Below are 15,058 nucleotides of genomic sequence, written 5' to 3'. Positions count from 1 at the left end.
ACATCGAAATAGAAATAAGTTTGATGCTAGGGCAAAGCCTTGTGTTTTTATTGGATATCCTAATGGCATTAAGGGATATAAACTTTATGATCTTACTTCCAAAACTCAGGTTGTATCTCGAGATGTTCATTTTCATGAGTCTGTTTTTCCTTTTGCTTATCTTCATCACTTCAATTCTGATGGTTCCTTTGTGATTCCACATTCTTTGTCTGATATTTCAACTCCCACTAGTTCAATTCCTGTTTCTGCAGCAGAAAGTCTATCTAGAACTTCTATTTCTCCTGTTTCATCTTCTGCAATTGATCCTTTGCCTGATTCCATTGTTTCTTTACCTGAGTTACCCAGTGTTTCAGTTCCTACCTCTATTCCTTCTAGAAAGTCTACTCGGCAGAAATGTAAACCTGGATATTTGCAGCAGTATCATTGTAACTTAGCTACTCAATCTTCCAATTCAATTGATCCTAAGAGTGATATTTCTGTTTCAGGTATTCCTTTTCCCCTCAATTCTTTCCTTGATTACAATATGCTTTCTGATTCTTACAAACACTTTAGTTTGGCTGTCTCATCCCAAATTGAACCTCAGTTTTTTCATCAAGCTGCATCTTCTCCTCAATAGCGTGAGGCCATGGCAACTGAAATCAATGCCCTTGAAGCAAATGATACTTGGGAAATTACTGATTTGCCTTCTGATAAGCACCCTATAGGCTGCAAGTGGGTTTATAAAATCAAATATCGAGCCAATGGAGAAGTTGAGAGGTATAAAGCGCGTTTGGTTGCAAAAGGGTATACACAAAGAGAAGGTCTTGATTATAGTGATACATTTTCACCAGTTGCCAAATTAACCACAGTGAGATGTCTTCTAGCTTTAGCAGCAATTCATAATTGGCATCTTCATCAATTGGATGTCAATAATGCTTTTCTGCATGGCTCCCTTGATGAGGAGATTTTTATGAAGTTACCTCCTGGTTTTGGTTTGAAAGATTCATCTAAAGTTTGCAAGCTTAAGAAATCACTTTATGGTCTTAAACAAGCCTCAAGACAATGGTTTTCTAAATTCTCTTCTACTCTTATACAGCATGGTTTTACTCAATCCATGTCTGATTACTCCCTTTTTACTCAAGTAAAGAAAACCTCTTTTATTATTCTACTTGTCTATGTAGACGATATTGTCATAGCAAGTAATGACAATCTAGCTATAAACGAGCTTACACAATTTCTCAATTCTGCTTTTAGTTTAAAAGACCTTGGAGAATTGAAGTTTTTCTTAGGGCTTGAAATTGCAAGAAGTGCAAAGGGCATTTCCTTATCACAAAGGAAATATGCCTTAGAAGTTTTAGATGATTGTGGAATGCTTGCATGCAAACCCTCTTCTGTTCCTATGGAAGCTAATTTCAAGTTGTCAAGAGAACAAGGTGAATTGATTTCTGATCCAACCACTTACAGAAGGCTTGTGGGAAAGCTGGTTTATCTTACAATTACAAGGCCAGATTTATCATATTCTGTGCAACTCTTAAGTCAGTTCATGGATTCTCCTCGTCAGCCTCATCTTGATGCTGCACACAAGGTCCTTAGGTACCTTAAATCTTCTCCTGGACAGGGCATTTTCTTCTCAGCTTCTTCAGAATTACATTTGAAGGCATTTTGTGATTCTGATTGGGCCGGATGTCCTGATAGTCGCAGATCAGTCACAGGGTTTTGTATTTTTCTAGGAGATTCTCTAATCTCTTGGAAATCCAAGAAGCAACATACGGTCTCAAGATCCTCTGCTGAAGCAGAGTATCGATCCATGGCTGCTGTCACTTGTGAGCTTACTTGGTTACATGCTTTACTGAAAGATTTGCAGCTTCAACTTCATCAACCAGCTTTGGTTTTTTGTGATAGTCAAGCAGCTATTCATATTGCTGCCAATCCTGTTTTTCATGAACGCACCAAGCACATCGAAATTGATTGTCACATTGTGAGAGAAAAACTTGCTACTGGTTTGATTCGCACACTGCATGTTCAGTCCAAGCATCAGTTGGCTGACTTACTCACCAAGCCTCTCTCTCGCACAGATTTTCATTCTATGTTGTCCAAGTTGAATGTCATCAATATTTTCCATCCTGCTGAACATTCCACTTGAGGGGGGGTATCAAACTGTATTAAACTAATCTATTTATTAGTTAGTTTTACAGTTTTAGATAAACAGCTGGTTAGTTAATATTCATACACGTGTGCATCACAGCAGTTAGGTTAGTTGCTGATTTGTTAGCTTAATCATCTTGTATATAAACAGGTCAATGTAATCACAATTCATTCATTGAATAAGAGAATTAGTTTTTTCTCTTTGTTTTCATTGTTTTCTTGTTACACAGTCACGTCATTTCAATTATATGGTAACATTACTTCTCATGAAATGCTTTGAAACTTCATTTAGAAAGAAGCATAAATGAAGTGAAGTGCACTAAACTGTCTCATTAATTTGTATCTTTAATTAGGTCTACCGTAGTCACAGACGATATCTTCTGCATTTTCATTGGGGCTTTAGAGAACACTAGTGAACTCAGGCGACAGTTATGCAATGTGTAGGTAGTATCAATAAACAAATAATAATGGAGAAACTCCAACTAAACATCACACACTAACAAAACTGTTCATATGCAATTCTTCAGTGAATCTCCAGCTCCTTGGAAAAAGCAATAAGAGAGTGCAAAGTCAGCAATAAAAATACCAACAAGTGAGATAGCCACAGCCGAAGTTGTAGACTCCCCAACACCTTTAATTATTTAACCTCTTAAAAGAATGAAAACAACAGCTCTATGATGTAGTTAAGTAGATGACTGCAAGAAAGCTACCACAGATTGCATATCCTACCAACAGTAATAGGCAATATCCGAGATGGAAGGATAAATCTCGGATCTGTGTAATGCACTCACACCAGATTGATCGGTTAAATCTAGCTTTCGTTAAGAGTGTAGCCCCAAACAGGGCCAATTTTAATGAGAATTAGCCACAATAGAAATATGATGGATCAGATTCTTTCCGTATTAAGAACTAAAAATAAGTACAATTGATTTGGCACCAAAATTATTCCAAGTAACATGCGCATGAAATCATGAATAATTGGTGATGACTAAAACAACAAACTTGCTTTGAGTTACTAAACCAGGCAAGTTAAGAATAAACGTATGTTCATTCTTACTATGTATTATTACAAGAAGTTAAAGGCCTCTGAGTGGAAGGAAATTAGAAGTGGGAGCTTTCTAATTAAAATTAAATAGCAAATATTATATTTTCTAATTTTAATAAATTTTAAAATATCTGCTAAATAAATTGTTTTTATTTTTAAGTATGCTAAATAAACTGTTAATGATTTCATAAAAGTGGAGAAGAGTGTTTCACACAAGTTATTTATGCAATAGAAAATAATGTTAGTGACTTATCTACATTTAAGTAATACTATATAGCATACTCGTATCTCGTCCCTATTTTATTGGGCTAATGTAGCAGTGTATATAAGCTATCGGATTAACCCTTGTTAAAAAATTAAAATTCAAGCACTAATAAACACTATCACATCAACCCAATAAATTAGGACTTGAATAAGAGTAAAATGTGTAACATTTATCAATGCATGTAGCCATACAAGGCCATACACTACATGATTAATTAATTTGCTCACAGAGGCCATATTCCTTCATTATGTTTTACCACAATCATTTTTGAAGGTAATAAAAAGGCTAAACATATCATTAGTTTGGACCTCCTAATGTAATTGATTCAACAGATTGTCCTTATAAGGTTCCCAAAGGGTAACTTAATCAGCTGAGTACCACGCCTTAATAGGTAATTCGGCCCAGAGTGATTGATTACAAAGACCTTTGGATGGCATTTTTCTCTCTTTTTTTTTTTTTTTTTTTTTTTTTTTTTTTTCCTTCTGGTGTTGAGTCATAGTAAATTAAATAACTCTAAAGGGCTTCAAAACACTAGTTTTTCTTTTTTTCTTCTTCTTCTTTTTGTTCCTGGACATAGCATATGCTTGTTTGTGGAGAACTCTAGAAATGGATATCAAACATAATATGTATTGAGCACAATATTTATCTTAGATGTGTAGATTCCATATCATATTTTTTGTATACTTATATGACTGAAAATAAGTGCAGGTTCTGTTAGATCATATGATTATAGATTCATATGATAATACTTAGATCCGATAATCATATCATATTGATATTATGATTAAATATATGAATGTCATCCAATGATCCAAAGGTTATTGTATATAAATATGATTAAGAATGTTTAGATAATTATAATATTAAGGGTCCGTTTGAGATTCTATTTTCAATAAGTGGGACTTTAAAAATTACGTTTTTTAAATCGCAAAGCCGTTTGGTAAAGCATGTTAAATAATATTTTTTTATCAAATATTTGTTGCAAAACCGTGATTTTGGTTTAAATTTGCGTTTTTTCAAATAAGCACTCTCTAACCTACTTATAGAAATCGTATATTTTTTTTTTTCATTTTTTAAATTACAATGTCAAACACCTTACGTTTTGCGATATCTTTTAAAATTCAGATTCTTCTTGTAAAATTGCAATCTCAAACACACCCTAAATCATATTTAATCATTGTATTAGTATGAATTTGTATACTTATATGACATTATGTGACTATAATTTGAATTTGTGCTTAATGTATATATAAAATTACTAGATGTAATGACTATACAATTATGATATAGTGATTATATAGATCATATAACACAATATTATAATTTATATGAACATATGGTCCTATTATATTATAATTAAGTATCTAAATTGACATTAAATTATATGATTAACTTTAAGCATTGATATTATTCACTTTTAATATTTAATACACTAATAAATATTGACTATTGTTATCAGTTATTATTCATTATATATTGTAATTTGTTATTTATTAAAAAATATATGTGTCAATGTTTATACGAGTGTGCTCACACCGTCAATCGAGTTAAGCCGAGTTTATACAAATTTATGTTATTTAATATTCGAACCAAAATTTATACTTACAAATAGCTTATTTAATAATCAAGTTGGACACAAATCAAACTTATTCGAACCTCGACTCCTAAAACCCATGCAAATGGAAATAACTCTCTTGTTAAATCATTTATATTTTCTACAATTTAGCTTTCAACAGATTCTATGAAGAATCTATAAGAATCTTTTCAACCAAAATAATATTACAGTGATTATTTTTTATATTTAGAGAAACTTTCAACGTATGTCCTTTTCCATTTCATCAAAAAAGACATAGCGTGGCTGGAAAAAGAGAAAAAAAACTGCCCAAAACAGTGGCTTTTCACATCTTGACATGCACGCAGAAGCAGGCTATGTATGTTTTCTTGTGCCAATTTATGTTGGATTTGACATTACAAGCAAAAGCAAAGGACAAAAAAGATATATAACCCCTCAAAGATCCTCAGTTAGTGGGACCCCCAACACCCAATTTCACACTTTCCAGATTCAGCATTGGTATGTCATATGTGTCTTCAAATCTTTGTTCACTGCTTCTCAAACGTCTCTGGAATTGTCTCTAATCATCTCGTGAGAAATTGAATTTCTTGAAGCCTTATTATTTTTACTTCCTAAAATTTTATATCCCACAAAAAAAATCCACTAATAATATTATGTGCTTAAATCCTACCATACGTTCAAAAAAAAAAAGAGACCCCGATTTTTTTTTTTTTCTTTTGAAAAAATGCGATCACAATAAAATTAGAAAAAAAAAAAAAAACCCTACAGATGCTATTTTTTTTTTGGGTGGAGGATAGTTCCATTACCTTAGCATTCTCAACAGCTTCTTCGTCATTTTTCTTATATTTAAAGATTCAAATTATTTTTTATTTCTCTATGTCAAAATATACTCCAATAATTTCTCTTGATCATTCTCCATATTATGAAAATATTTATTTTTTTAATTATATTATATATATAAAAGAAAATATGAGAGAGAATTGTGAGACATGAAAAAAAAGAAAAGAAAAGAGAGATGAGAGATAATCTTTTTTTATTTTATTTTAATAATCATAAGAATTGCAATAGTAAAACCCAAAATATTAAGTTCCACGATAACAATCTTAATATTTAGAGTTCATTTAAAAAGTCTGCTGTGAGATATTTTTTGTGATTTTTTAGACATATCTTCTAAACTTAAAGAACATTAAAAAGTCTACTGGGAATGCTTTAGAAAAGAACCTGTGGAATGGTTATGCCCTGAAGGAACAATGTGCTGGATATACATAAACAAAGAAACCTAATAGGCAGAGATACACATAAGTCTTGGACAAAACCTTTTTTTTTTTTATTATTTAATAAGTATATATCCCCTAGACAACTTGACAAAGCATAATGGGAACAAATTTTTTGATGGTGATAATGGGAACACATTAAAAGGAAAAGAGAGATTTGCTAAGCTTTAGATTCCTAACCTGAGAACAAAGACAGGAATATTTTAACAAACAGCAATTACAAAATGCCATTTTTCTTCTTCTTTTTTTTTTTTTTTTTTTGGCAACTCAATCTTCTCTCTTTCCATGGCTTTGAATAGTTTGGAATAAGCAGATTAGACCAATTTTTACAAGAGTGCCAGATTAACAGCTCCCCCCAAGAACAAAAGCAGTAGAAGCACAGCAGGTTTCCACCACGTGGTGCTTGGATAATGCTTCAACAATGGAGGTGCTGAAGAGACCTCAGATCTGATATACCAAAACAATATGTTAATTAGTTAATAATGGATTAATAATATACATGTAATTTTCAGATATAGCAAACTCAAAGGGGTCACAATAAACATACCCAGATGAGCTGTAGACACATTTTCCATAACCTGTAATGAACAGCAATGAGACTTATCAGTAAAACATGTTTTTTCCAATACTTAATGAAAAAATGAGACTTCTTTTTATATTAATTGGTGTAACAATCAACTGTTTCAGTCACTCTTGGTCACCAATTTGACATGTATAATTCACCCTTAAAAATGTAATGTAACATTAATATCGACACTCGGGGCTGCAATGGGCTCTCCATGACACAATGAAGTTCTTTCTAGAAAGCATATTCTAAGGAGTAATGTAGGGAAGGTGGCAAAAGAATAAACATTTCAAAAGAAGTTCTATTCCCTTTTGGAGAGAATCTTAATTTTCAAAGTCAAGAAAAATGCTTCAAAATTTAAACCAAACTATGCAGAGAAATTACCTAAGTTCTTCAGATCCATGTAAAATTCTCAGCAGCCATACATTTCTGTAACTATTTTCCTACACATTAATCCCACACCCTTTCTAATTATATATATATATATATGTATTATTGCACAACAATGAGCCTGAGAGAAAAGGCAAAAAGGCAATAACTTACTTGGGTTATTTTTAGTCACAGTGCCAGTTCCTCCAAAATTGCAAGCAATATCAGAATTCCCATTCTTTTGATAGTAGTTGTTGAAAGCATAGGATGCATGTGAGACGAGAGTGTCCGGCTCGAAACACGCCGCACCGTCTTGGATTCCTCTGCAGTCTGCCATCCCCAGCCCACAGGCCCAGTCTAATGCATTCTGCAGATCAACCTGAGAGACCCCGGCAAGAGCCACACACCATGTGGTGCCATCAAGGAATGTAGTGTTGCCTTCTGGGGGTGACAATGTTGTCATTGGAATTGCTGTCTCTGCCTTCTCTTGCACCACAGCTCCTGCTGTCAAAACTATAGGAAAACAGAATAGTAATAATCAATATAAGCTGATGCTTCATAATTCATTTATTTCAACATGTTCCATATTTTTGTAGAAGGATTCAAATAACAGTTGAGATAATTATGCTCATTTTTTTGGTATTTACTTTTGATAATTCATATATCATATTGAACTTCACATAGTTCCATTTCCCTTTAAAAAAACAAAACAAAACAAATATTTGCTTGCTTTTGTGCAGGTTTACAAGATGGCATCAATCACTCTTTTACAGTTAAGGGATCAAAAGGAATTGCCAGAGAAATTACCTGATATACTCATGAGAACAATCATCATAATCTGCTAGACAGATTTATAAACATAATTTAAAACCATGCAAGATAATAAGCTGGTGGAAATGAGGAGTAAAATTTGATCCTTGGCCAGCAGCCCTCCAATTTAATGAAGAGAGTTTTCTTTTTTTCTTTTTAGAGGTGTTGGGAACTAATTATCAATGGTTTTTTTTTTATATATATATATAACAAGGAACCCCTTTAAAGCAGGGTCACTTCGTGTACCCACTCCTGTTGGGTAAACCTCAGACTATTTTAAAGCGCTCCCTCCACACAGATCGGTTAATACTCCGGCTTTGCCAGTGAGTTGACCCCATTAATTATCACTAGTATTCACCAAATACATTGAAATTAACCTAGGATAGTTGAGATTAGAAAAATTAATTTTTCCAAGCAAGTCAAGAAATTAAAAAAGAAAATCTCTCAAAAAGAGTTGTGAATAACATTTAATCAAGCCTTTCAGCATACAAAAAGGAAATAACACAAAGAAAGACCCATGGCCCATCACTTTAAACTCCTGCCACGTCAAGCTTTTCAACTGCTATAACCGTCCTTGGGAACATCTTTAATAATGAAAACATGGATTTGGGGCCCGAGTAGCATCCACTAAGGTGCACTCAGGAAGTAAAGTGTGTATATGAACCCCACCACCTTTTCATTTTATATTCTACAGCATCCTTAAATCTCTTTCTTCCCCTCAAGTAATCAAAAAGAAAAAGAAAAAATGCCATAAATAAGAAATAAAACTAGAAAAAGAGATTAAAAAATAAAGAACAGAAAATTATTCAATCTCTGGAGGACCATGCTCCTTAATAAAAGGTGAGTTCCATCAACATGTCCCACACATGCAACCCCCCTTGTCAGAAGGTGGTATCCCAGAATACTAAAAAAAAAAAAAAATTAGCAATTTTTACATGAGCTAATTAGTAATATGTTGTAATCTTGAGCTAGTTAGTAATTCCAAATTGTTACTGCATTTGGCTTAGATGCCGTAAAAAAACTACAGCATATGTGACGTAACTTTTTCAACCGTTTAAGCGGATAGGAAGAGATAAATTTTAATTATTTAATCATTACTTTAACAATTTTCACTCTTTTAAAAAAAATAAAAAAAAATAAAAAAAACTTGAAAGTAACAAAAAAAAAAAAATTACAGTTTTCTAAAGCACCTAAGCTAATTCCAATTTGTTAACCATTGGACCAATCAGAGCCGTCTAAATGGGCAGGGAAAAGCAACGATTGCAATCAGTATATTCATTTTGGTAGGCCTGGTGTAACTTCAGTAATATAAGAATGTTAGAAAGATGATTAGATGAAGACAAGAAGAAGCTTTAGAGAGCTAAGTGAACGTCTTAATTATAACTTTATTTATCCACTATTTTACTACAAATTAAAAAATAAATAAATTTGCTTTGCATAATGTTTGCCTCCCTGAGATATCAATAAGAAAATAATTTTATATTCCGTCTAAAAGAAATCAAAAAGACAGGTATTGTAGGGGTACAAACAAACAAACAAACAGTATTTTGGCCTGCAATGCCAGGAATTTCACAACAACATTAGAATATAGAAGTGAATAACAATAGAGAAAATACACAGAAAATGAGTAGCCACCACACATTCAGATAAACCTAACAAACCAAGCCCACAAATAAGAAAATATTCACTTGGTCTAGTGTCTCATGAAGTAATCAGGTTTAAAGTTCAACTTTTTATTAGTGAAAATAATTTTTGAGGGTCACACCAGCAGTAAAAACTTAAACTTTATCCAATTCGTGTGGTGGGAGCTCTAAAAAATATTTCAATTAGTCGGGCAAAGTCCAGAATACCCCGATTTTCTAAAAAAATATATAAAAATAAAAAAGAAAAAAAGTAACTTATAAACAAGAAATGGAGCATACCCAGATAGCATCCACCAATGAAGAGAAGGCACTGCAAAGCCCATGTTTTCTTTGCCATATAGTTGGTTTGTCTCACCCTTCCTGCAAGAAAGCCTTTCAAAGCTTATTTAGCTTAAACTAAAAAAGAAAGAAACAGAGCAAAATGTTGGCACTCTAGCTCTCCATGGAGGCCCCTCTCTCTCTCTCTGTTTCTTCTCTTATCTCTCTCGGTTTTCTCTTTACACTGAAAATGGGTGATATAAAATGCAAAGGGTGATGAGGAATCAGTAGTTTTCTTCAAGGGAAATGATCCTTTTCCACTTTTTTGAAATTTGAGTAGAATTATGATATGATGTACTTCAGAAGCTAAGCACTGCTTTGACAGAGCAGAGCGGTGGACAGTGGATCCATTTTTAGACATTAACAGACACTTTTTTTATTTTTTTGTGCTTAAAATATGGAGTTTTAATAAGAAGGTGGTAGAGTCCAGCAAAAGCAATTCTGGGCATGTTTATTATACTCGTTCAATTTCTCGAGATATATTGACCACCTCGCCTCCCTAAATTCTCATGAGTTTGCTTCTTTGGATGAGGTCTTTTTGGTCCATTTCTACTTTTAGAAAAAGTAATCTGATTTATTGACTAAAAGCAGAGATCTGGGCCAAGTAGACCAAATTAAGAGCCCAATAATTGAAATGGATCGGCTTGGGCCGCTTGAACTGAAAAATCACCAAAAATAGAGTTTGGGGCTCATTCTTCTAATACGGGTCAGGTCGAACACCTATTGGGCCTAGTTATTCCTTCAGTGGTATCCTGTGATCGTACTGTCTTGTTGGCGATAGCCCAGAAGGCCCATTTAAAAGTGTCGCGTACGAGTCCAACAACTTTTACAACATGGGTTCTGCTGGACATTTTTGCCCTCTTCTTGCACGCCCAATGAAATTGCTTGAACTTGCAACTAGTAGGCCTCGGATCACACGACAAGATTTTGTTACTCTGCCATGGCTTTGGTTTTCGTAGGACTCGTTTGGTTAGCAAAATGATTATTTTATTAAGAAAATTAATAGTTATCACTGAGAATGAGAGAAGGTGAAATGGAATAGCTATTCCTATTCCTTAATTTAGTAACAACATACATGATTTTATTGAAATTCAACCAAAATTACTAAAAAAAAATTTCCTGTATTATTTTTTACTTTTTAATACTCAATTAAAAAAAAAAAAAAGAAGCCACCACCCACCGCAGAAACTAAGAATGGTTGAGACCACCTCTGGCGCTTTCCAAGGACGATCGCAGCCAACCCCAATGCAAATTGAAGGTGGCTAGGCCACCCCTGGTTTGCATCAGGGGTGGTTTGGCCATTCTGAAATGTGTTGGGAGTGGTGTGACCACCCCCGGTTTCTGTAATGAGTAGCCAGCCACCCATTACATTTGCAGGTTTTTTTTCCTTTCCTTTTTTTTTTTTTTTTTTTTTTTTTGGGAAGTTTGAAAGAAAATAAACTATTTTTATGAGCCAATACCGAAAAATTCAACTTTTGCATAAAGTTGAAGAAAAAGATGTGATCTGCTGCCTAGTGACTGCAATTGTAACCATTTTCGTCATTTTTTTTTTTAATTTTTTTCCCTGAGAGGATAAATACTATTCGCCTCCACAAGAGAAAAGCTTAAGTTTTTCAGTATCATTATCCCATGGTCACACGTTACTTCAGAATCAAATATTTAGAAAAAATTTGAAAACCCTATCATTTCTATTCGCACAATTGGAAAGAGGGCATTGGCTCACATGGTCCACGATCCATCTAGCTAGCTGTTTAAATCAACTTGCAAATAGAGTCATTAATTATTCTAGTTTACTCTTTGTTTTAAAGATATAAATTTCTTCCAAATCAGTCAGGAGGAAATATATCTTCCAACCCATGTAAAATAGTACCAAGTATTTGTAAACATTTAAAATGCACATTAAATTTAATCTAAGTTATCCCAAAAAAAAAAAACCATTTGATATGTGTATTAAGGCTAGCATCAGAAACTAATTATCATACAGATCAAAAAGCCTAATTGAATGGGTGACCAGTTGATTTTGGTCCAATATTTTACAACATTATCCTTAAAGACAAATCGCAAACGAATCGATCGCCCATGCCATATCCTATTTATATGCTTCATTATTTCCATAATTAACTATGATTAATAATATTATATACTCGATCGATCAGTGGAAACAAAATCCAGCAGTTAGATGAACAACCACTATATTTATATAATACAAAAATCAATTAAGCAGACTTAGAAGCAATGTGAAACAGCTTCGGGAACATGAGGCGTGCTTAATTTTTATGGTACCAAGAAAGGAAGAACTTGGATTTCCCACTAATTTTTCTATTTTTGGGTTGTTCTTGATACAGTCATTATGTCTAATATTTTATTAACTTTCAAAGTTTAGAATTATATGAACTACGTATATTATAATACTATGATTATATAATAATACGTTAATAGAAAGGAAAAAAAAAAAATCATACAAAATAGATGGGTTTTTTTTATTATTATTTATTTATTTAATTATTGAGTTTGTGTTATGGTTTTCAACTGGTCCTGCTTTTGTTTATGTCATGTTGAGGATGTAGTTGTCTACGTGACATATTTTGTCCGTTTGTCGGCCTAGCAAAACAGCGGGAATATTGGCTGGCTGTTTTCACTGGCTTATATATGTATATACACACAGTTTTCTTTGATGATTCTTGCTTGAAATGTCAACTTAATTTTCTCCAATTTTGTGCTTATCATAGCTTATTTATTACATTTTATTCATCTTATCTTATCTTTCTTGTATAAACACCAAATATAATGAAGATGAAAATATTGTATATCTTTAATTTAAATCAATTTCATTCACTTTTCTACTCATTCTAACGTACATAACGTCCACAATCCACCTCCAAGCTCTCGATACTGGAGTCTTCAAAACTAACTAAGACGGTGACTCCGGTAGTTTTGTCAGTAACAAGAGAATAAAAATTATTTGTTGTGAATGATTATATTATTTTTTGATATTTTAAGCTAGGTATCTACTTTCTATTAGAAGATGCAAAACACCTAATTTACACCACAACCCGATTAAAGTTATTCTCATGTATATATTTCTTGCATATTCAAATTTCAAATCATATTCTATTTAATTAGAAAATATATATATATTGTATTTAGCATGCATATAAGGTCAATGTAGAAAAGCATAATCTTGCTGCGTCAATCTCTATATATGATTTGCTCGATGCATCTTCTTTTATATATATATATTCTAAACCAATCCACACTTGTCCCATGCAACTTTCTAAAACTAGGAACATGTTATATATATATATATATATATATATATATATATATATATATATATATATATATTCTGCTGAAGTCAATCAGTTTTTTCTGGACCTTTTCCCACTGATCTGCAGAATGGATGCATACTTTGATCCCCACACCATGCAATAATTTGATGAGAAGGTCTTTTTTGAAAGAAAAAAAATAAAATGATAACAACTTTTAATAAAATGATTTTGTCAGTTTCGATACTTTTCAGCTCTTTCTCCACCTAATACATTTACTTGATAGAATAGTTGAAGATAAGTTAATTAAAAGATCTTAAACTCAACATAAAAAATGCTTAGCATATTATAATATTTAATTGTTACAATTTTCTTACAAATTAACGTCGCTGACGTGAGTAATTAAGTATGTATCACATGGTGAGAAAATTAATTGACAAAATTTGACAAATAAATTTAATTATTTAGTGAATAGTGTAGTAAATAACATGCACAGAACTCTTTAAACATAGGGTTGAGTTCCTAGATTAACTAATCATCATATAATTGATCCCAATCGTTTGATATAAATATATTTGGGTTATTACATATTTATTAGAAATAATTACAAATTTGCATGAATGTGTTTCGAGTAATACTATAAGGCTTCTTAGAGTCCTCCTAAATATGATACGGCTGTTAAAATTACCGTTGAATTTGAGATGTAATTTATTGACTTTTAATCTATTGATAATTTTTAAAGTCACATCACATTTGAGATGACTCTAAAAGAACTTTAAGAAAACTTATAACATGAATTTTGATATCAAATAAAGGGTTTTCTCTCTAGGTTTTCTCTAAGCCCAGAGTAGAAGGAGATAGACTACACATCTTCATCGGTGTGGTAGTGAGAATTGATTTTTCTATGGCGGAAGATTTAACGAAAATGTGGGGGAAGTTTTCTCTCTCGGAGTCGGAACTGAATGGGGTTGAATTTCTGGAAGAAGACGTGGAGGAGATCGTGGAAAAGGGCAAGTCATGTTTAGTGGGCAAGCTAATGGCGGATAGAATAATTGGGAAGGATATAATCAGAGCGAAACTGATTCGTGGATGGAAGCCGACAGGCCATATGATGTTCAAAGTAATGGGAGACAATATGTTTCTTATGGAATTCGAACACCATTGGGATAAGGAGCGAGTCCTTGAAGGAAGACCTTGGATCTTTGAAGGCCATCTCTTCGCTGTGGAAGATTTTGACGGCCTTCTATCTCCAGAGGAAATGCGGTTCGAATATGCAGCTTTTTGGGTCCGAATGTTTCGTCTTCCCCTCGCTTGTATGGGGATGGAGATGGGGAAAAAATTGGGAGCGACGATAGGGGTTGTCGAAGAGGTGGATACCAATGAGGAGGGAATTGGCTGGGGAGCTTTCCTGAGGGTTAAAGTTCAGGTCAATGTTCTCAAACCACTTCCTCGGGGTACCATGCTCCGCATGAAGCAACGCTCTATTTGGATTCCTTTCCAGTATGAGAAGGTGCCGAAATTTTGTTACACTTGCGGAGTAATTTGTCATGGCGTGAAAGGTTGTACTGGAGGTTCGGGAAAGCGAATGGTGGGGTCAGAGCAAGAGTATGGCCCATGGCTTCGTGTTCCTCCAACGAAGCCATGGATAGCAGGCAAAAAATGGTGGGAGAGGGAGGAGTCCAGTTCGGTCGGCACCGGAAGAGCAAACGGCAATAAACATTGCCGGTCGGAGGAGGCTGCTTGGCCGGAAAAACAGGATCAAAAACGGAAAGAAGCAGAGAGAAACAGCAGCGAATCTTCATTTAA

General features: G+C 33.5%; 1 protein-coding gene across 2 annotated transcripts; it reads right to left on the bottom strand.

Moving 5' to 3' along the window:
* Positions 1-6,517: 6,517 nt before the first annotated feature.
* LOC132172612 (major pollen allergen Ole e 10-like) lies at positions 6,518-10,288 on the bottom strand. Of its 2 annotated transcripts, none has more exons than XM_059584145.1 (4): positions 9,948-10,288; positions 7,390-7,728; positions 6,829-6,859; positions 6,518-6,728 (listed from the first exon to the last, which is right to left on the bottom strand). In XM_059584145.1, the coding sequence occupies exons 1-4, from the start codon at positions 10,003-10,005 to the stop codon at positions 6,608-6,610; spliced, it is 549 nt and encodes a 182-aa protein (XP_059440128.1). In that variant the 5' UTR covers positions 10,006-10,288; the 3' UTR covers positions 6,518-6,607. The 2 variants fall into 2 exon arrangements, with proteins under 2 accessions (XP_059440128.1, XP_059440129.1); XM_059584146.1 differs by having other exon boundaries at positions 7,390-7,719.
* Positions 10,289-15,058: the final 4,770 nt, after the last annotated feature.

Source organism: Corylus avellana, chromosome ca2, assembly GCF_901000735.1.
Source record: "Corylus avellana chromosome ca2, CavTom2PMs-1.0".
NCBI classification, from domain to species: domain Eukaryota; kingdom Viridiplantae; phylum Streptophyta; class Magnoliopsida; order Fagales; family Betulaceae; genus Corylus; species Corylus avellana.
This window is presented reverse-complemented; position numbering and strand designations above follow the sequence as displayed.